Source organism: Oncorhynchus tshawytscha, linkage group LG03, assembly GCF_018296145.1.
Source record: "Oncorhynchus tshawytscha isolate Ot180627B linkage group LG03, Otsh_v2.0, whole genome shotgun sequence".
Taxonomy (NCBI): domain Eukaryota; kingdom Metazoa; phylum Chordata; class Actinopteri; order Salmoniformes; family Salmonidae; genus Oncorhynchus; species Oncorhynchus tshawytscha.
The window spans coordinates 49201234-49215926 of NC_056431.1; the positions used below are offsets into that span (position 1 = coordinate 49201234).

Genomic DNA, 14693 nt, shown 5'->3' on the forward strand with positions numbered 1-14693 from the left:
GGATGCCACAGGGTTCAATTCTTGGGCCGACTCTCTTCTCTGTATACATCAATGATGTCGCTCTTGCTGCTGGTGAGTCTCTGATCCACCTCTACGAAAACGACACCATTCTGTATACTTCTGGCCCTTCTTTGTACACTGTGTTAACTAACCTCCAAACGAGCTTCAATGCCATACAACTCTCCTTCCGTGGCCTCCAACTGCTCTTAAATGCAATTAAAACTAAATGCATGCTTTTCAACCGATCGCTGCCCGCATCTGCCCACCTGCATAGCACCACTACTCTGGATGGTTCTGACTTAGAATATGTGGACAACTACAATTACCTAGGTGTCTGATTAGACTGTAAACTCTCCTTCCAGACTCACATTTAGCATCTCCAATCCAAAATTAAATCTAGAATCGGATTCCTATTTCGCAACATGGCATCCTTCACTCATGCTGGCAAACATACCCTCGTAAAACTGACGATCCTTGACTTCGGCGATGTCATTTACAAAATAGCCTCCAACACTCTACTCAACAAATTGGATGCAGTCTATCACAGTGCCATCCTTTTCGTCAACAAAGCCCCATATACTACCCACCACTGCGACCTGTATGCTCTCGTTGGCTTGCCTTCGCTTCATATTCGTTGCCAAACCCACTGGCTCCAGGTCATCTATAAGTCCTTGCTAGGTAAAGCCCTGCCTTATCTCAGCTCACTGGTCACCATAGCAGCACCCACCCATAGCACATGCTCCAGCACGGGTAAATTTCACTGGTCACCCCCAAAGCCAATTCCTCCTTTTGCCACCTTTCCTTCCAGTTCTCTGCTGCCAATGACTAGACCGAATTGCAAAAATCACTGAAGTTGAAGACTCATGTCTCCATCACTATCTTTAAGCATCAGCTGTCAGAGCAGCTTACAAATCATTGCACCTGTACGTTGCCCATCTGTAAATAGCACATCCAACTACCTCATCCCCATATTGTTATTTATTTATTTTACTTACATTTATTTTTCCCCCCCTTTGCACCACAGTATCTCTACTTGCACATTCATCTTCTGCACATCTCACTCCAGTGTTTATTTGCAAAATTTTAATTATTTTGCTACTACGGCCTATTTATTGCCTTACCTCCCTAATCTTACTTAATTTGCACACACAGTATATAGACTTTTGTATTGTGTTATTGACTGTACATTTGTTTATTCCATGTGTAACTCTGTGTTGTTGTTTGTGTCACCCTGCTTTGCTTTATCTAGGCCAGGTTGCAGTTGTAAATGAGAACTTGTTCTCAACTGGCTTACCTGGTTGAATAAAGGCGAAATTAAAAAATATTTTTTAAATACTGTATGTGGGAATGTCTTATGCCCGTCCTACATGTAGTGTTGGTACATGGAATATTCCTCAACTGCATATATCATAAATTGCTATTGCAAATAGAAGTATTATGTTCAACAACTGACATTTTCAGATATTATTTTGACAAACGCACTTTGGTGCTTACAATTCGTTCTCTATTGTCACAGATTTGGTGGGCACTGTCATCTGTGATCTTTGTGATATGACTTTCTTTAAGCACGTACTGATGAAACGGTCACTTATTTTTTTTCCCTTAAAGTCTACAAACGCCCTACAGTCGTGGCCAAAAGTTTTGAGAATGACACAAATATTAACTTCCACAAAGTTTGCTGCTTCAGTGACTTTAGATATTTTGTCAGATGTTACTATGGAATACTGAAGTATAATTACAAGCATTTCATAAGTGTCAAAGGCTTTTATTGACAATTACATGAAATTGATGAAAAGAGTCAATATTTGCAGTGTTGAACCTTCTTTTTCAAGACCTCTGCAATCTGCCCTGGCATGCTGTCAATTAACTTCTGGGCCACATCCTGACTGATGGCAGCCCATTCGTGCATAATCAATGCTTAGAGTTTGTCAGAATTGTGGGGTTTTGTTTGTCCAACAGCCTCTTGAGGATTGACCACAAATTCTCAATGCGATTAAGGTCTGGGGAGTTTCCTGGCCATGGACCCAAAATATTGATGTTTTGTTCCCCGAGCCACTTAGTTATCACTTTTGCCTTATGGCAAGGTGCTCCATCATGCTGGAAAAGGCATTGTTCGTCACCAAACTGTTCCTGGATGGTTGGGAAAAGTTGCTCTCGGAGGATGTGTTGGTACCATTCTTTATTCATGGCTGTGTTCTTAGGAAATATTGTGAGTGAGCCCACTCCCTTGGCTGAGAAGCAACCCCACACATGAATGGTCTCAGGATGCTTTACTGTTGGCATGACACAGGACTGATGGTAGCGCTCACCTTGTCTTCTCCGGACAAGCTTTTTTCCGGATGCCCCAAACAATCGGAAAGGGGATTCATCAGAGAAAATGACTTTATCCCAGTCCTCAGCAGTCCAATCCCTGTACCTTTTGCAGAATATCAGTCTGTCCCTGATGTTTTTCCTGGAGAGAAGTGGCTTCTTTGCTGTCCTTCTTGACACAAGGCCATCCTCCAAAAGTCTTCGCCTCACTGTGCGTGCAGATGCACTCACACCTGCCTGCTGCCATTCCTGAGCAAGCTCTGTACTGGTGGTGCCCCGATCCCACAGCTGAATCAACTTTAGGAGACGGTCCTGGCGCTTGCTGGACTTTCTTGGGCGCCCTGCAGCCTTCTTCACAACAATTGAACCGCTCTCCTTGAAGTTCTTGATGTTCCGATAAATGGTTGATTTAGGTGCAATCTTACTGGCAGCAATATCCTTGCCTGTGAAGCCCTTTTTGTGCAAAGCAATGATGATGGCACGTGTTTCCTTGCAGGTAACCATGATTGACAGAGGAAGAACAATGATTCCAAGCACCACCCTCCTTTTGAAGCTTCCAGTCTGTTATTTGAACTCAATCAGCATGACAGAGTGATCTCCAGTCTTGTCCTTGTCAACACTCACACCTGTGTTAACGAGAGAATCACTGACATGATGTCAGCTGGTCCTTTTGTGGCAGGGCTGAAATGCAGTGGAAATGTTTTTGGGGGATTCAGTTCATTTGCGTGGCAAAGAGGGACTTTGCAATTCATCTGATCACTCTTCATAACATTCTGGAGTATATGCAAATTGCCATCATACAAACTGAGGCAGCAGACTTCGTGAAAATTAATATTTGTCTCATTCTCAAAACTTTTGGCCACGACTGTACATTTATTCACTCTGTGATAGGGTTGGATCCTATATGCTACTTTTATTGTCCGGTAAATGGTTCAGTGCCTATAATTTAGGTGTGTAGAATGGGGCATAAAGGAAATTACCTCTACTAAATAAACTACTACTAGATTATAGTGTTAAGGAAAACAGCATACAAATTTGGCTTGTGTATTCATTTGCCTATAACTAATCATAATTCCATTATTTTTACATAAAAAAGAGAATACTTCAAAATGAGAAGAGCCTGCCATGGAAAAGACAACTGGGTGGACAGAAAGTGTAAAGGAGGGGAAATAACTCCCACCATGCAGCAGGACACTTTCAGCTGTGGGGTCTTTATAATGCAGGTTTGATAGTTATATTTTCAATAATGAATGGTTAGCTGTTATGTGACAATTAGGTTAAAAAAAAAACTCTATTTTATTTTTTGGTGTAGATGGCCAAGGAAGTTGCACAGAACTTCCCCAACATCCCCTCCCAAATTCACATGGAACCTTCAAAAACACATGGAGCAACTGCGAAAAGAAATGGCTGAGGATATACTAAACATGTCAGGTAATGACATTTAATTCAAAGTAAATGTAAATTCTTTATTTTGATGTAGATGTGTGGGACAGCCATATGTTCAGTTCATGCCTATGATTTCAGAGTTCAACAAAGCCAACAACTCCTTCATGTGTGCCACTGATAAAGAACCTGGATATGGCCCAAAGACTGACTGGGTTAGTAACTTTATTTAACATGCTTAAAATCTTTTGACAACAGTGACAGCATGTAAGGCAATTTATGATATAACACAATGGATGGCTAATTCGTCATACTGCATTGATATTATTTATAACGTGTTACACTTTGTTTTGCATGCCAACTGAAGTTCCATGTGCTGTAACTAGGAATGAAGACAAAACAGTTCAACAGAGTAAAGAACACAAACTGGAAGTACAGTCTTTGTTGTTGAAAATGTATGCTATACCCCATCCACACTGAAGAGGCTCTGAAATGTACATCAACCAGGGTTAATGTATGCTATACCCCATCCACACTGAAGAGGCTCTGAAATGTACATCAACCAGGGTTAATGTATGCTATACCCCATCCACACTGAAGAGGCTCTGAAATGTACATCAACCAGGGTTAATGTATGCTATACCCCATCCACACTGAAGAGGCTCTGAAATGTACATCAACCAGGGTTAATGTATGCTATACCCCATCCACACTGAAGAGGCTCTGACATGTACATCAACCAGGGTTAATGTATACTATACCCCATCCACACTGAAGAGGCTCTGACATGTATATCAACCAGGGTTAATGTATACTATACCCCATCCACACTGAAGAGGCTCTGAAATGTACGTCAACCAGGGTTAATGTATACTATACCCCATCCACACTGAAGAGGCTCTGACATGTACATCAACCAGGGTTAATGTATGCTATACCCCATCCACACTGAAGAGGCTCTGAAATGTACATCAACCAGGGATAAAGAGAAAGTTAACACTGTGAAATGTTTCATACTTATTTGAAGTTAAGTGTCTGTTGACATGTTGGAAAGAATAAAGGTCTACAATTTCTGTTTAATTTGTCAATATTCAATTTGTATTCATTGTTTTACTGGCCACCATTACTGTGGTTACATGTTCAGTATATGTATTGACCAGCCTACCTCACTAGCTCACTCTCCATCCCTGCTTTGGACAATTAATAGCATGACTCTCGTACTTTGCCCTTTTCCTTTATGGTTGATATTAACGACGAAAGGAGATATCTGTCGCTCTCCTATTGTTAAAAATAAGTACTTAGAACTACCAATTATTGTAGATAAATATTAAAGAAAAGGGTAAACACAACACTGGACTGAACCCCCTAATTGTCAAACTAATATTAATGTACAACAATATAGAAGATACATGACTAGAGGTTATGCAATATGGGTGTATATCCACTGCACACTTCTTAGGTGTGTAATTGACATGACCAAGGAGCTATTGCAAATTTGAAACTATGAAAAATGTACATTACACCGTGTGATTTTACAGTACACAAACAAGAGTATGCAATATAGAAGAGTAGTCAGCAGACATTAGGTCACATGACCAAGGAGCTATTGTAAAATGTTGAAAAATTCAAGTAAAACCATGTGAGATGAAAATGGACAAACTAAAGGGTGAACAATGTGTAGGCCCACTGAGTGGACATTCTGAACCTTGTTGGAAGTCACTAGGTCAGATGACCAAGGAGCTATTGAAATTCTACATTTTGAAAAATTAATGTAAAACCATGTGAGATTTTTTTTTTTTTTTTTTTAAATGGACAAACTAAAGGGTGTACAATGTGTGTCTATGCCATTGGGTTAGCTACAACCAGTTTTGAAAGTGTTTGGAGTAATGGTTAAAGAGATATTGAAATGTGAAAAATGTGATTTGTCACTATGTTGACGGTCCCTAACTGCTGTTGGTGGACATAAGGAAAACTATAGGCGAATATCTGTCGCATATCCAACCTGAAACTGTCATTTACCTTGGTGGCCTAAAGGCGGAGAGACAAAACAGTGGCAGAATAAATTCAACTACACCTTTTTGTTTTATCACAAAACCGGATACCAACCTCAGTCCGGTGAAGTCCACAAAGAATATTGCATGTAACAGACAGTTACATGACCTACAGCATGGTCAAGCAAGTTAACGGCGGAAACATTTTCGGACCACTAAACAACTATTGATTTAGAACCACAGTTACCGAAAGTCGCAAAGAAAACATGAGCTGCCTCTTGTATGCCAGCACCATTTCAACATCAAATAATCTCTGCCAGGTCTAATACAGTGACAACTAAAATATACCATAAACTATTTGGTCCAATCAACGTAAGCCGAATATGGTTACATGGTTCTGATTTGTATATGTGTGTGTGAGTGCAAATATAACATGTGCTCACCCTACTTGTAGAGAAACGCCAATGCAATCCACCTCTCATGTTGACGAAACGGTCTATCACTATGTCATACAATACAATATTTAGGTTTTTTGTTGTCCTAGGCTACCTGGCTAAATGCTTGCTCGCTAGCCTATCTTCAATCAATGGGCAACATTAGCTAGTTAACGTTAGCCTTCTACGCCGAGCTACATATTGAACTTCCATCCTCTCAGGTCAGTAGTACAACAATGTATGAATTCATGTTTAGTTCAGAATCGCCGTTATAAATCATTGGCCAGTACGGAGAATTAAGTAAAACCACAAGTTCAAATCCCTATCTACATCCATAACTAATTTTGGAAAGGCCCAAAAAGAACAGTAACACAACGAGATGCAACAATTCAAATTGTTTCTGTCATTGACGTATGCCCTCAATGCGATTTGAAAAATACGACAAATCCAAACTCGCTTCCCTTTCCTTCAGCCAGGACAATTCACACGTAGAGACAGGGGACGCTGTTTCGCCCGCTCCGATTCATTCAGCCTCAAGCGAATTGAAGGAAAATTATGAAACCGAGGCGAAAGATACATTATTCTATATTTAGATTTTTTTCTAGGTACATTTTTGGGGGAAGCTTGGCTTCCATGAATACACACAACTGATCCTACCTTTTCTCCAGGAAGGACACAAACTCTTTATTGAGCCGAGGGAGACTCTTTATTTCCAGTAGGAGGCAGCATGCTCCTTACCTTCATGCTCCTTACAGACGATTGGCCATGACTGAGCTGTACTACAGGAAAAAACAACAGGAATACAAAAGGTATTCTCCAACCCAGAAATAGACGTGCTATTCATAAGTTGTTGTTTTTTATTCAGGAAAACTCTTTCTCACTGGGGTGTGGAGGCCACATTAAGGAATGTGATCAGGAGATTCCCTTACCTCACAGGGCCAGTTCAGGGAAACCACTAGGTGCTTGGCCAGGCTAATATGAGAGAGATAGAGAAAGGGGCGGTGCAGCGGCTTCATAAGGAATGTGGGTTGTTTGCTAATGAGGATGTTTATGAAGGGAAACTGGGTTACATGGGTTCAAAGAGAGCTGTGTGGTGTGTCAGAACCAATAAGAAGTCCCATGGAGATGGGAGAGGGAGGGATCAGAACCTTGTTTTCCCAAAGGGTGTTTTCTCTGTTGTGATTGATGTGGGAAAATACAAAAGCCTGATGAGTTCAGTTTCCTTACTCAGATAAAAACCCTATTCCAACTGATCACTAAGCCATAGATCAACAACAATAGGCTTTGTACTGAGCTGCACTACTCCTACTAGCTCACTAAAAGAGTTCATTCAACAATCAATATCTGAAGGACTGGTCCAAGAACCGACCCAAGGTCTTTCAGTTGGCATAATGTAATGAATTGGGTTGAACCCATGCATACAGCATATTAAAAAGAAACCAACAAAACATCTGCGGCCGTATGGCTGCGTTTAGACAGTCAGCCCAATTCTGATATTTTTACCAATCACAACCACATCTTTTTCAGACCTGATCAAAAGACCAATTAGTGAAGAAAAAAAAAATCAGAATTGGGCTGTGTAAGTATTAATTGTCTCAGATTAGGAGTGCTAATCTTGGATCAGATACCCCCTTGCCCATGTTATATTTTTCATTGTGATCTAAAAGGAAAAACTGATCCTAAAATCCACACACTAATATTACTCTGAGACACTTGATACAGCCCTGAAGTTAAATAATATTCAAAAGTTATGATTGTGTCTGCAGACACATTTTATTGTAAATCTCAGGCAAGGAAGATACTAAATGTGGCAAGCATTTTGATAATGATGTGACTAAGGCTAATAGTTTGCTCTACATTACAATGTATAAAAGAATGGACAAAACCAAAGGGACTTCAATGACATCTTATGTGAACAGAATACTACTTAACAACAGCTTAAACATGATTGACACGAGCTTAAGAAACATCTGTCTACACACAAACACATTCACACTGTAAAGAGTGTTCACTCCGGTTTAGACGCCAGGACACAGAAATACTCCAGCGTCACTTCCATGAGTGTGTCTGGTGATGTGACTCCCATCTCCTTCAGAAACCTGCAATATGACATCACTATATTTGATAAAATAATTCCATGTGGGATGGACCATAAAAGTGGCATACAAGTAAATATAATTAATTATTTTGATTATTTGTTCATTTCCTCACACATTTTTTTTGTTCATTTAATCTTTAGTCTAAGACTGACAGATGGAATTGTTTTAAATTGGTCATACCTATGGATCATTTAGCTATTTGATTGAGAATTTTAGGACCCCTTTAGGTATGAAAAATATATATATATATATATAAATACAAATATATATATATGATTTTTTTAAAGTATTTATTTTGGAAAATGACTAAAACCGATAGAAATGCATTGAATAACACATTCATAAATGGCTTAAAGGACTGTCAAAAAATGTATCAGAAGAAACAAGGTTTTGAAGTGTCTTTCCTAAATCTAGGAGATATAAATAAATAAAAACTCAGGTATGGGGCCTCCCGAGTGGCACATCGGTCTAAGGCTGGAGGCGGCCTCCCGGATCTCGGTCGTCAGTTGAATAGTGTTTCCACCAACACATTGGTGCTTCTGGCTTCCGGTTTAAGCGGGAGATTTTAAGGAAATGCGGTTTGGCGGGTCATGTTGCAGAGGACGTGTGACCCGACCTTCGCCTCCTGAGCCCATTGGGGAGTTGCAGCGATGAGACGGGGAAAAGTGTGTAAAATACAAAAAAACATAATAATAATAATAATAATATAATAATTATAATAATGCAATAAATTTAAAAAACTCTGGAAATATAGATTTTTTACACATATTTAACCCCTTTTTTGGGGTAGGCACAAAACTACCTGCACACTTCCATCCGTTTTTTAAACCGGTACTGTTTACCTTCAGACCAGTCCCGTGACACTTGTGGGCGTCCATTAGATTGTAGCCCAAACGGTCCGGACGTTACCAAACAGAATTTAGCACATCGACGGTACTGACTTCAGACGAGACTCCTGGCACTTGTGGGGGTCGTAGAGCAAAGAAGAGAACACCATCGTGTTCATGAGAGTCTATCCATACAATGGTCAATAGATTGTAGGTCAAACTGTTCGGACGCTACAGATGATTTTCGGGATGTCTCATGGTATGACAAACACGGCTCTAGCTCTGTCACCTTTCACTGCAGATGCAGAAATGTGACACTTGCGGATGCGTATCTCTAGCGTAAACTGACAGATTTTGATGGGGATTTTTTTTGTTATGCAACTTAGACCGACACACCGGTTTATCAATCGACTCCACCAGGTTAATTTGTTAATTAGCTAATTAGTTCATTAATTCATCCATTCAGTAATTGGTTCATTCATCTAATCAGTCATTCATTCATCCGCTGATTGATCAGGGTTGTTACCTGTCGAGTGTTCTCTGCAGCAGTGTGGTGGCAGCATCAGGCTCGGCCCTCTGGAAGGCCTGGTACGTGGAGAAGGACTCCATGAAGCCCACTATGTTCCTCACTGAGATCTGCTGCTTCAGTGGGATACACTCAATCCTGAAAGAAGAACAGATACACACACACACACACACTGTTGAATTGAGAGGAGAGTCATAGTGGATGCCCTATTTACCCAGGGGGGCCAAGAGGTCATAATATTGAATACTCCTGCAGTTTATTGAGTACAACATTAGATTTTGACCACCTGAGAGTCACTAGATGTGAGTACATTACTTCTGTGTATGTATGTGTATATATATATATATATATATATATATATAACAGGCTGTTCTACTGGGTTCTCAGAGGCTGTATGAGTTACCTCTCTTTGTCAGGGAAGGGGATAGCAGTGTAAAGCTCCTTTAGTTTGGTGTTGGACACGGCTACCTGTGTGCTGGTGTATGGTAACAGCACCTTCTTGAACTGGGGATAGCAAAGTCAAATCTCAGTCAGGAAACTAACAAACATTTTGTAAGCATACTGTAGATGATAACAACTATTGTACCTAGTACCCAATGAAAATAAACATGACACACTAAACAGATTAAGTGGCATTGGTTTGTCACCATAAAAATAGAATGTCATTCTAGTTCTGTGTTTTTCACCTCATCACAGATGTCAGTGAGTCTGTCCCCACATGAGCCGTAATGGAGTCTGAAGTTATCAGCAAAGCCAAGCAGAGCCATGCAGCCACAAGGCTTCAGGACCCGGCCTGCCTCCAAGAGGAACCGCTGCTGGTCAAACCAATGGGCCGCTGAGGCTGCAGTCAGTAGGTCCACAGAAGCATCCGGAAACGGCAGCTCCTCAGCTGTCCCTTTCCTGTATAGTAAGTATTAAGACACAGCACCAAACATTGAGGATTTCTACATAAACTTACATATTAACTAGGGGCCTATTGAAAGTGGGAAGCTACTGCTGACCTTTGTGCTGAGTGTAATTGACCGTCTCTGCAGATTGTCATCACTGTTTCTTTTTAAACAACATACACGTTGGTTTTACGAGCCAAGTGTGGACCAAAACGTTTATTCCCATTATTCCCAAAATCATATTATCCCTAAACCCTAAATAACCCTAACCAAACTCTAAAATAGCAGTTTTTCTTAATGTATGGGGAATGGCAAAATGCCCCCACTTGTCACATTTTCCTTGTTTTACTATCCTTGTGAGGACTTTTGGACCTCAAACGGATAGCAAGGTTAAACACACACATAGACACATTCAAAAACCTGTAGGTGATGTTGTTGAACCCTGTCACTGCCCTGGCCTCCTCCAGTTGGCACTCGCTGATGTCAATGCCCACCACCTCCTGGAAGTGTGGGGCCATCAGGCGTGAGTTCTGCCCCGTCCCACAGCCCAGGTCCACAGCTAGGGCATGAGGCTGGACTTTCTGAAGAGAGGGGACCAGTGAGACACTATATAATTAGCCTTCACTAAAGGAGAGTGACAGCTAGTGATAGTGTAAATGTGATGTTCAATACAGATAATATACAGTACCAGTTAAAAGTTTGGGGTCACTTAGAAATGTCCTTGTTTTTGAAAGAAAAACACTTTTTTGTCCATTAAAATAACATCAACATCATTGATCAGAAATACAGAGTAGACATTGTTAATGTTGTAAATGACTATTGTAGCTGGAAACGGCTGATTTTTAATGGAATATCTGCATAGGCGTACAGAGGCCCATTATCAGCAACCATCACTCCTGTGTTCCAATGGCACGTTGAGTTAGCTAATCCGAGTTTATAATTTTAAAAAGACTAATTGATCATTAGAAAACCTTTTGCAATTATGTTAGCACAGCTAAAGGGTTTTCTAGATATTCCCTTAAATTCTGCCGTTTCCAGCTACATTAGTAATTTACAACATTAACTATTTCTACACTGTATTTCTGATCAATTTGAAGTTATTTTAAAATGGACCAATAAATTGCTTTGCTTTCTAAAACAAGGAAACTTCTAAGTGACCCCAAACTTGTGAACGGTAGTGTGTGTGTTATTATATATAAACACTCTGGTCTTTGCTAAATAGGTATTTCAAGCTTACGGTAAAAACGTAAGATAATGGATGACAGTGTTTAGTGACCTATTGTCGCAATACTCAAAAGCATTTAGAAACAGGAAACGGTTGAGATAATGTTTATATCTGATTTAAAATGTCATAATCCTGAAATATTATGCAATAGAAATGAAAGTAAAAAAATGCCCTCTCTCAGACACTGTGTGGAAGCATTACACCAAAGACTTATCTTAGACAACCTAAGATTTGTCAACTGTACAAGTCTAACGTCATGTAAAAGACAAAGTCTATAACAGTAATATTATCTTTGCTTGGCTCACCTTCCTTTCCAGGTAATGTAGGATGATGTCTCTGATCTCCTCTGGGGGTACAAAGCGGTACCTCTGGTAGATGGAGGCATGGTCTTTCTCCTCAAACAGCCGGTAGGTCATGGTGCTCTGCGGTAAGCTGCTCCGCTAGCCTAGTGCTCTTTCCTGCTTGCAGTGACTCAGCAGACAGACCTACTCCTTCACTTAGGACCTTTTAATCATTACATGAAAAGAGGATACACATGAGTAGGACAGAGGAGGCTACTGGTAGTAGTCACTCAGTCACATAGAGAGGTTTAAAGCGACACTAGGGCTGCTAAGATCAAATAACTTGTCACCTCTTGACAAATTGCAAAACACTGATTTGTGTGATGTGTGCAACAATTTCAAAGATTTTACTGAGTTACAGTTCATAAAGAAATCAGTCAATTGAAATACATTTATTACACCCGAATATATGAATTTCACATGATTGGGAATACAGATATGGATCCGTTGGTCACAGGTATCTTACAAAAGGTATGGGCGTGGATCAGAAATCCAGTCAGTATCTGGTGTGACGACCATGTCTCATGCAGGGTGACATCCTTGCATAGAGTTGATAAGGCTGTTGATCGTGGGATGCTGTCTCACGCTAACGGCTGTGCGAAATTGCTGGATATTGGTGGGAACTGGAACACGCTGTCGTACACATCAATTCAGAGCATCCCAAACATGCTCAATGGGGGACGTGTCTGGTGAGTATGCAGGCAATGGAAGAATTGGGACATTTTCAGCTTCTAGGAATTGTCTACAGATCCTTGCAACATGGGGCCGTACATTAGAATGCTGGAACATGAGGTGATGGTGGCGGCTGAATGGTACGACAATGGGCCTCTGGATCTCATCATGGTATCTCTGTGCATTCAATTTGTCATTGATAAAATGCAAATGTGTTCGTTGTCCGTAGCTTATGCCTGCCCATACCATAACCTCACCACCACCACCATGTGGAACTCTGTTCACAAGGTTGACATCAGTAAACCACTCGCCACACACACACGTGGTTTGCGGTTGTACAGCCAAATTCTCTAAAACAACATTGGAGGATTATGTAAGATAAACATTAAAGTATCTGGCAACAGCCCTGGTGGAAATTCCTGTAGTCAGCATGTCAATTGCACACTCCCTCAAAACTTGAGACATCTGTGGCATTGTGTTGTGACAAAGCTGCACATTTTGTCACCAGCACAAGGTGCACCTGTGTAATGATCATGCTATTTATTCAGCTACTTGATATGTCACACCCGGCAAGTGGATGGATAATCTTGGCAAAGGAGACATGTTCACCAACATGGATGCAATCAAGTGTGTGCATTCGGAAAATGTCTGGCATCTTATTTCAGCTCATTAAACCAACACTTTACATGTTGTGTTTACATTTTTGTTCAGTGTAGATTATGCATTAAGACAAATTGTGAAACTAGACTGGGTACTATGATGCAGCGATTAGGTTAATGAACAGAACATTTTCTAAACAATAGCAAAACAGAAGAACAAGTGCAGACATTTAATTAGTCTCCTGAAAGTCTGCAATGAAGTTATACGCAATTGTAATGTCAAATAACAAAATCACCTTACATAATTTTAATGCAGCTTGTAAAACTGTTTCTCTCATCTGAAAATTTCACCACAAACATTGCCAGGACTGGTTGGTCTTTTTGCAGGTAGGAATGCGAGACAATACATCCACACGAAAGTATAATTAAATCATTTTCAAACCCCTGGTAGTGCCTGAAAAATGCAAACAATGAAAATACATGTAAGTCATGCATGGACATTTGCCGAGATGGTGCACGTGTTTACATGGTTCTGCACATCCTTCAGATGACAAATCTTAATACACTACCAACACATTGAAAAGTTGATTTCATTATACTTTCCTGCGGATATATTGTCTCACATTCAGACACAACTGACACATTTACGAAAGCTCAACACCCCTTGAATATGGCCAGTGTCAGTAAACCTCGGTGAAAAGGCGTAATTAAATTGTTGCCAGCAGCACAGTAACCAATGCTCTGGATAACATGAAAACAGCCTAACCAGCTGTGTTAGGGCAAGTAAAATGGTCAGAGGTGTTCTCTCATGTGTCTGTAACGTTAGCTAGAAAGCTAGCCAGTTAGCTTGGGTACTTGACTGCGTTGTTTGGGCAGAACGCTCAGATCAACACTACTCCTCGGCCAGAGCGTCCAGTGTGCGCTCTGAACACAGAGAGCGAAATGCTCTGAATTTACAAACCGACAATCTGATAACATTCTGAAAATTAGAACGTCAAGAGCGCACTCTGGCACTCCAGATTGAATTTACGAATACACCCTCAGTTATGTGGACGTAGTTACAGTAGAGCGTGGCAAGGATAGGGAGACTTGCAACAGATAGCGAAAACAATTGCTAGTTACATAGCTAGAAAATACTTCACGTTGATGCGGTTAGTTATGCGACATAAAAACCACATAAGCTAGTTCATGTCTGCACGGTTGTTTACCTGCTGTCTCACAGAAAGCGCTCTGTCCACACCCTAATCAACGACACTCGGAAGCAAGCCTCTGGAAGTAAACTTCAGTCGCCAAACAACCTCACGAATATAAAGGCAAATGTTAATATTGAAACGTAAAAAAGCTGCCAAACAGCTGTAACAGCTTCTTATTCGATGAGGTTTAACGGCGATTGGCATCC

At 40.6% G+C, this 14693-nt stretch overlaps 1 protein-coding gene across 1 annotated transcript; it reads right to left on the minus strand.

Annotated features, from left to right (window-relative positions):
• Positions 1–7519: 7519 nt before the first annotated feature.
• On the minus strand, positions 7520–14693 carry LOC112237921 (putative methyltransferase DDB_G0268948). Its single transcript, XM_024406523.2, has 7 exons — positions 14503–14693; positions 11988–12186; positions 10878–11038; positions 10257–10470; positions 9974–10074; positions 9571–9708; positions 7520–8217 (listed from the first exon to the last, which is right to left on the minus strand). Exons 2-7 carry the CDS (start codon positions 12096–12098, stop codon positions 8127–8129), a joined length of 816 nt encoding a protein of 271 aa, XP_024262291.2. The 5' UTR covers positions 12099–12186; positions 14503–14693; the 3' UTR covers positions 7520–8126.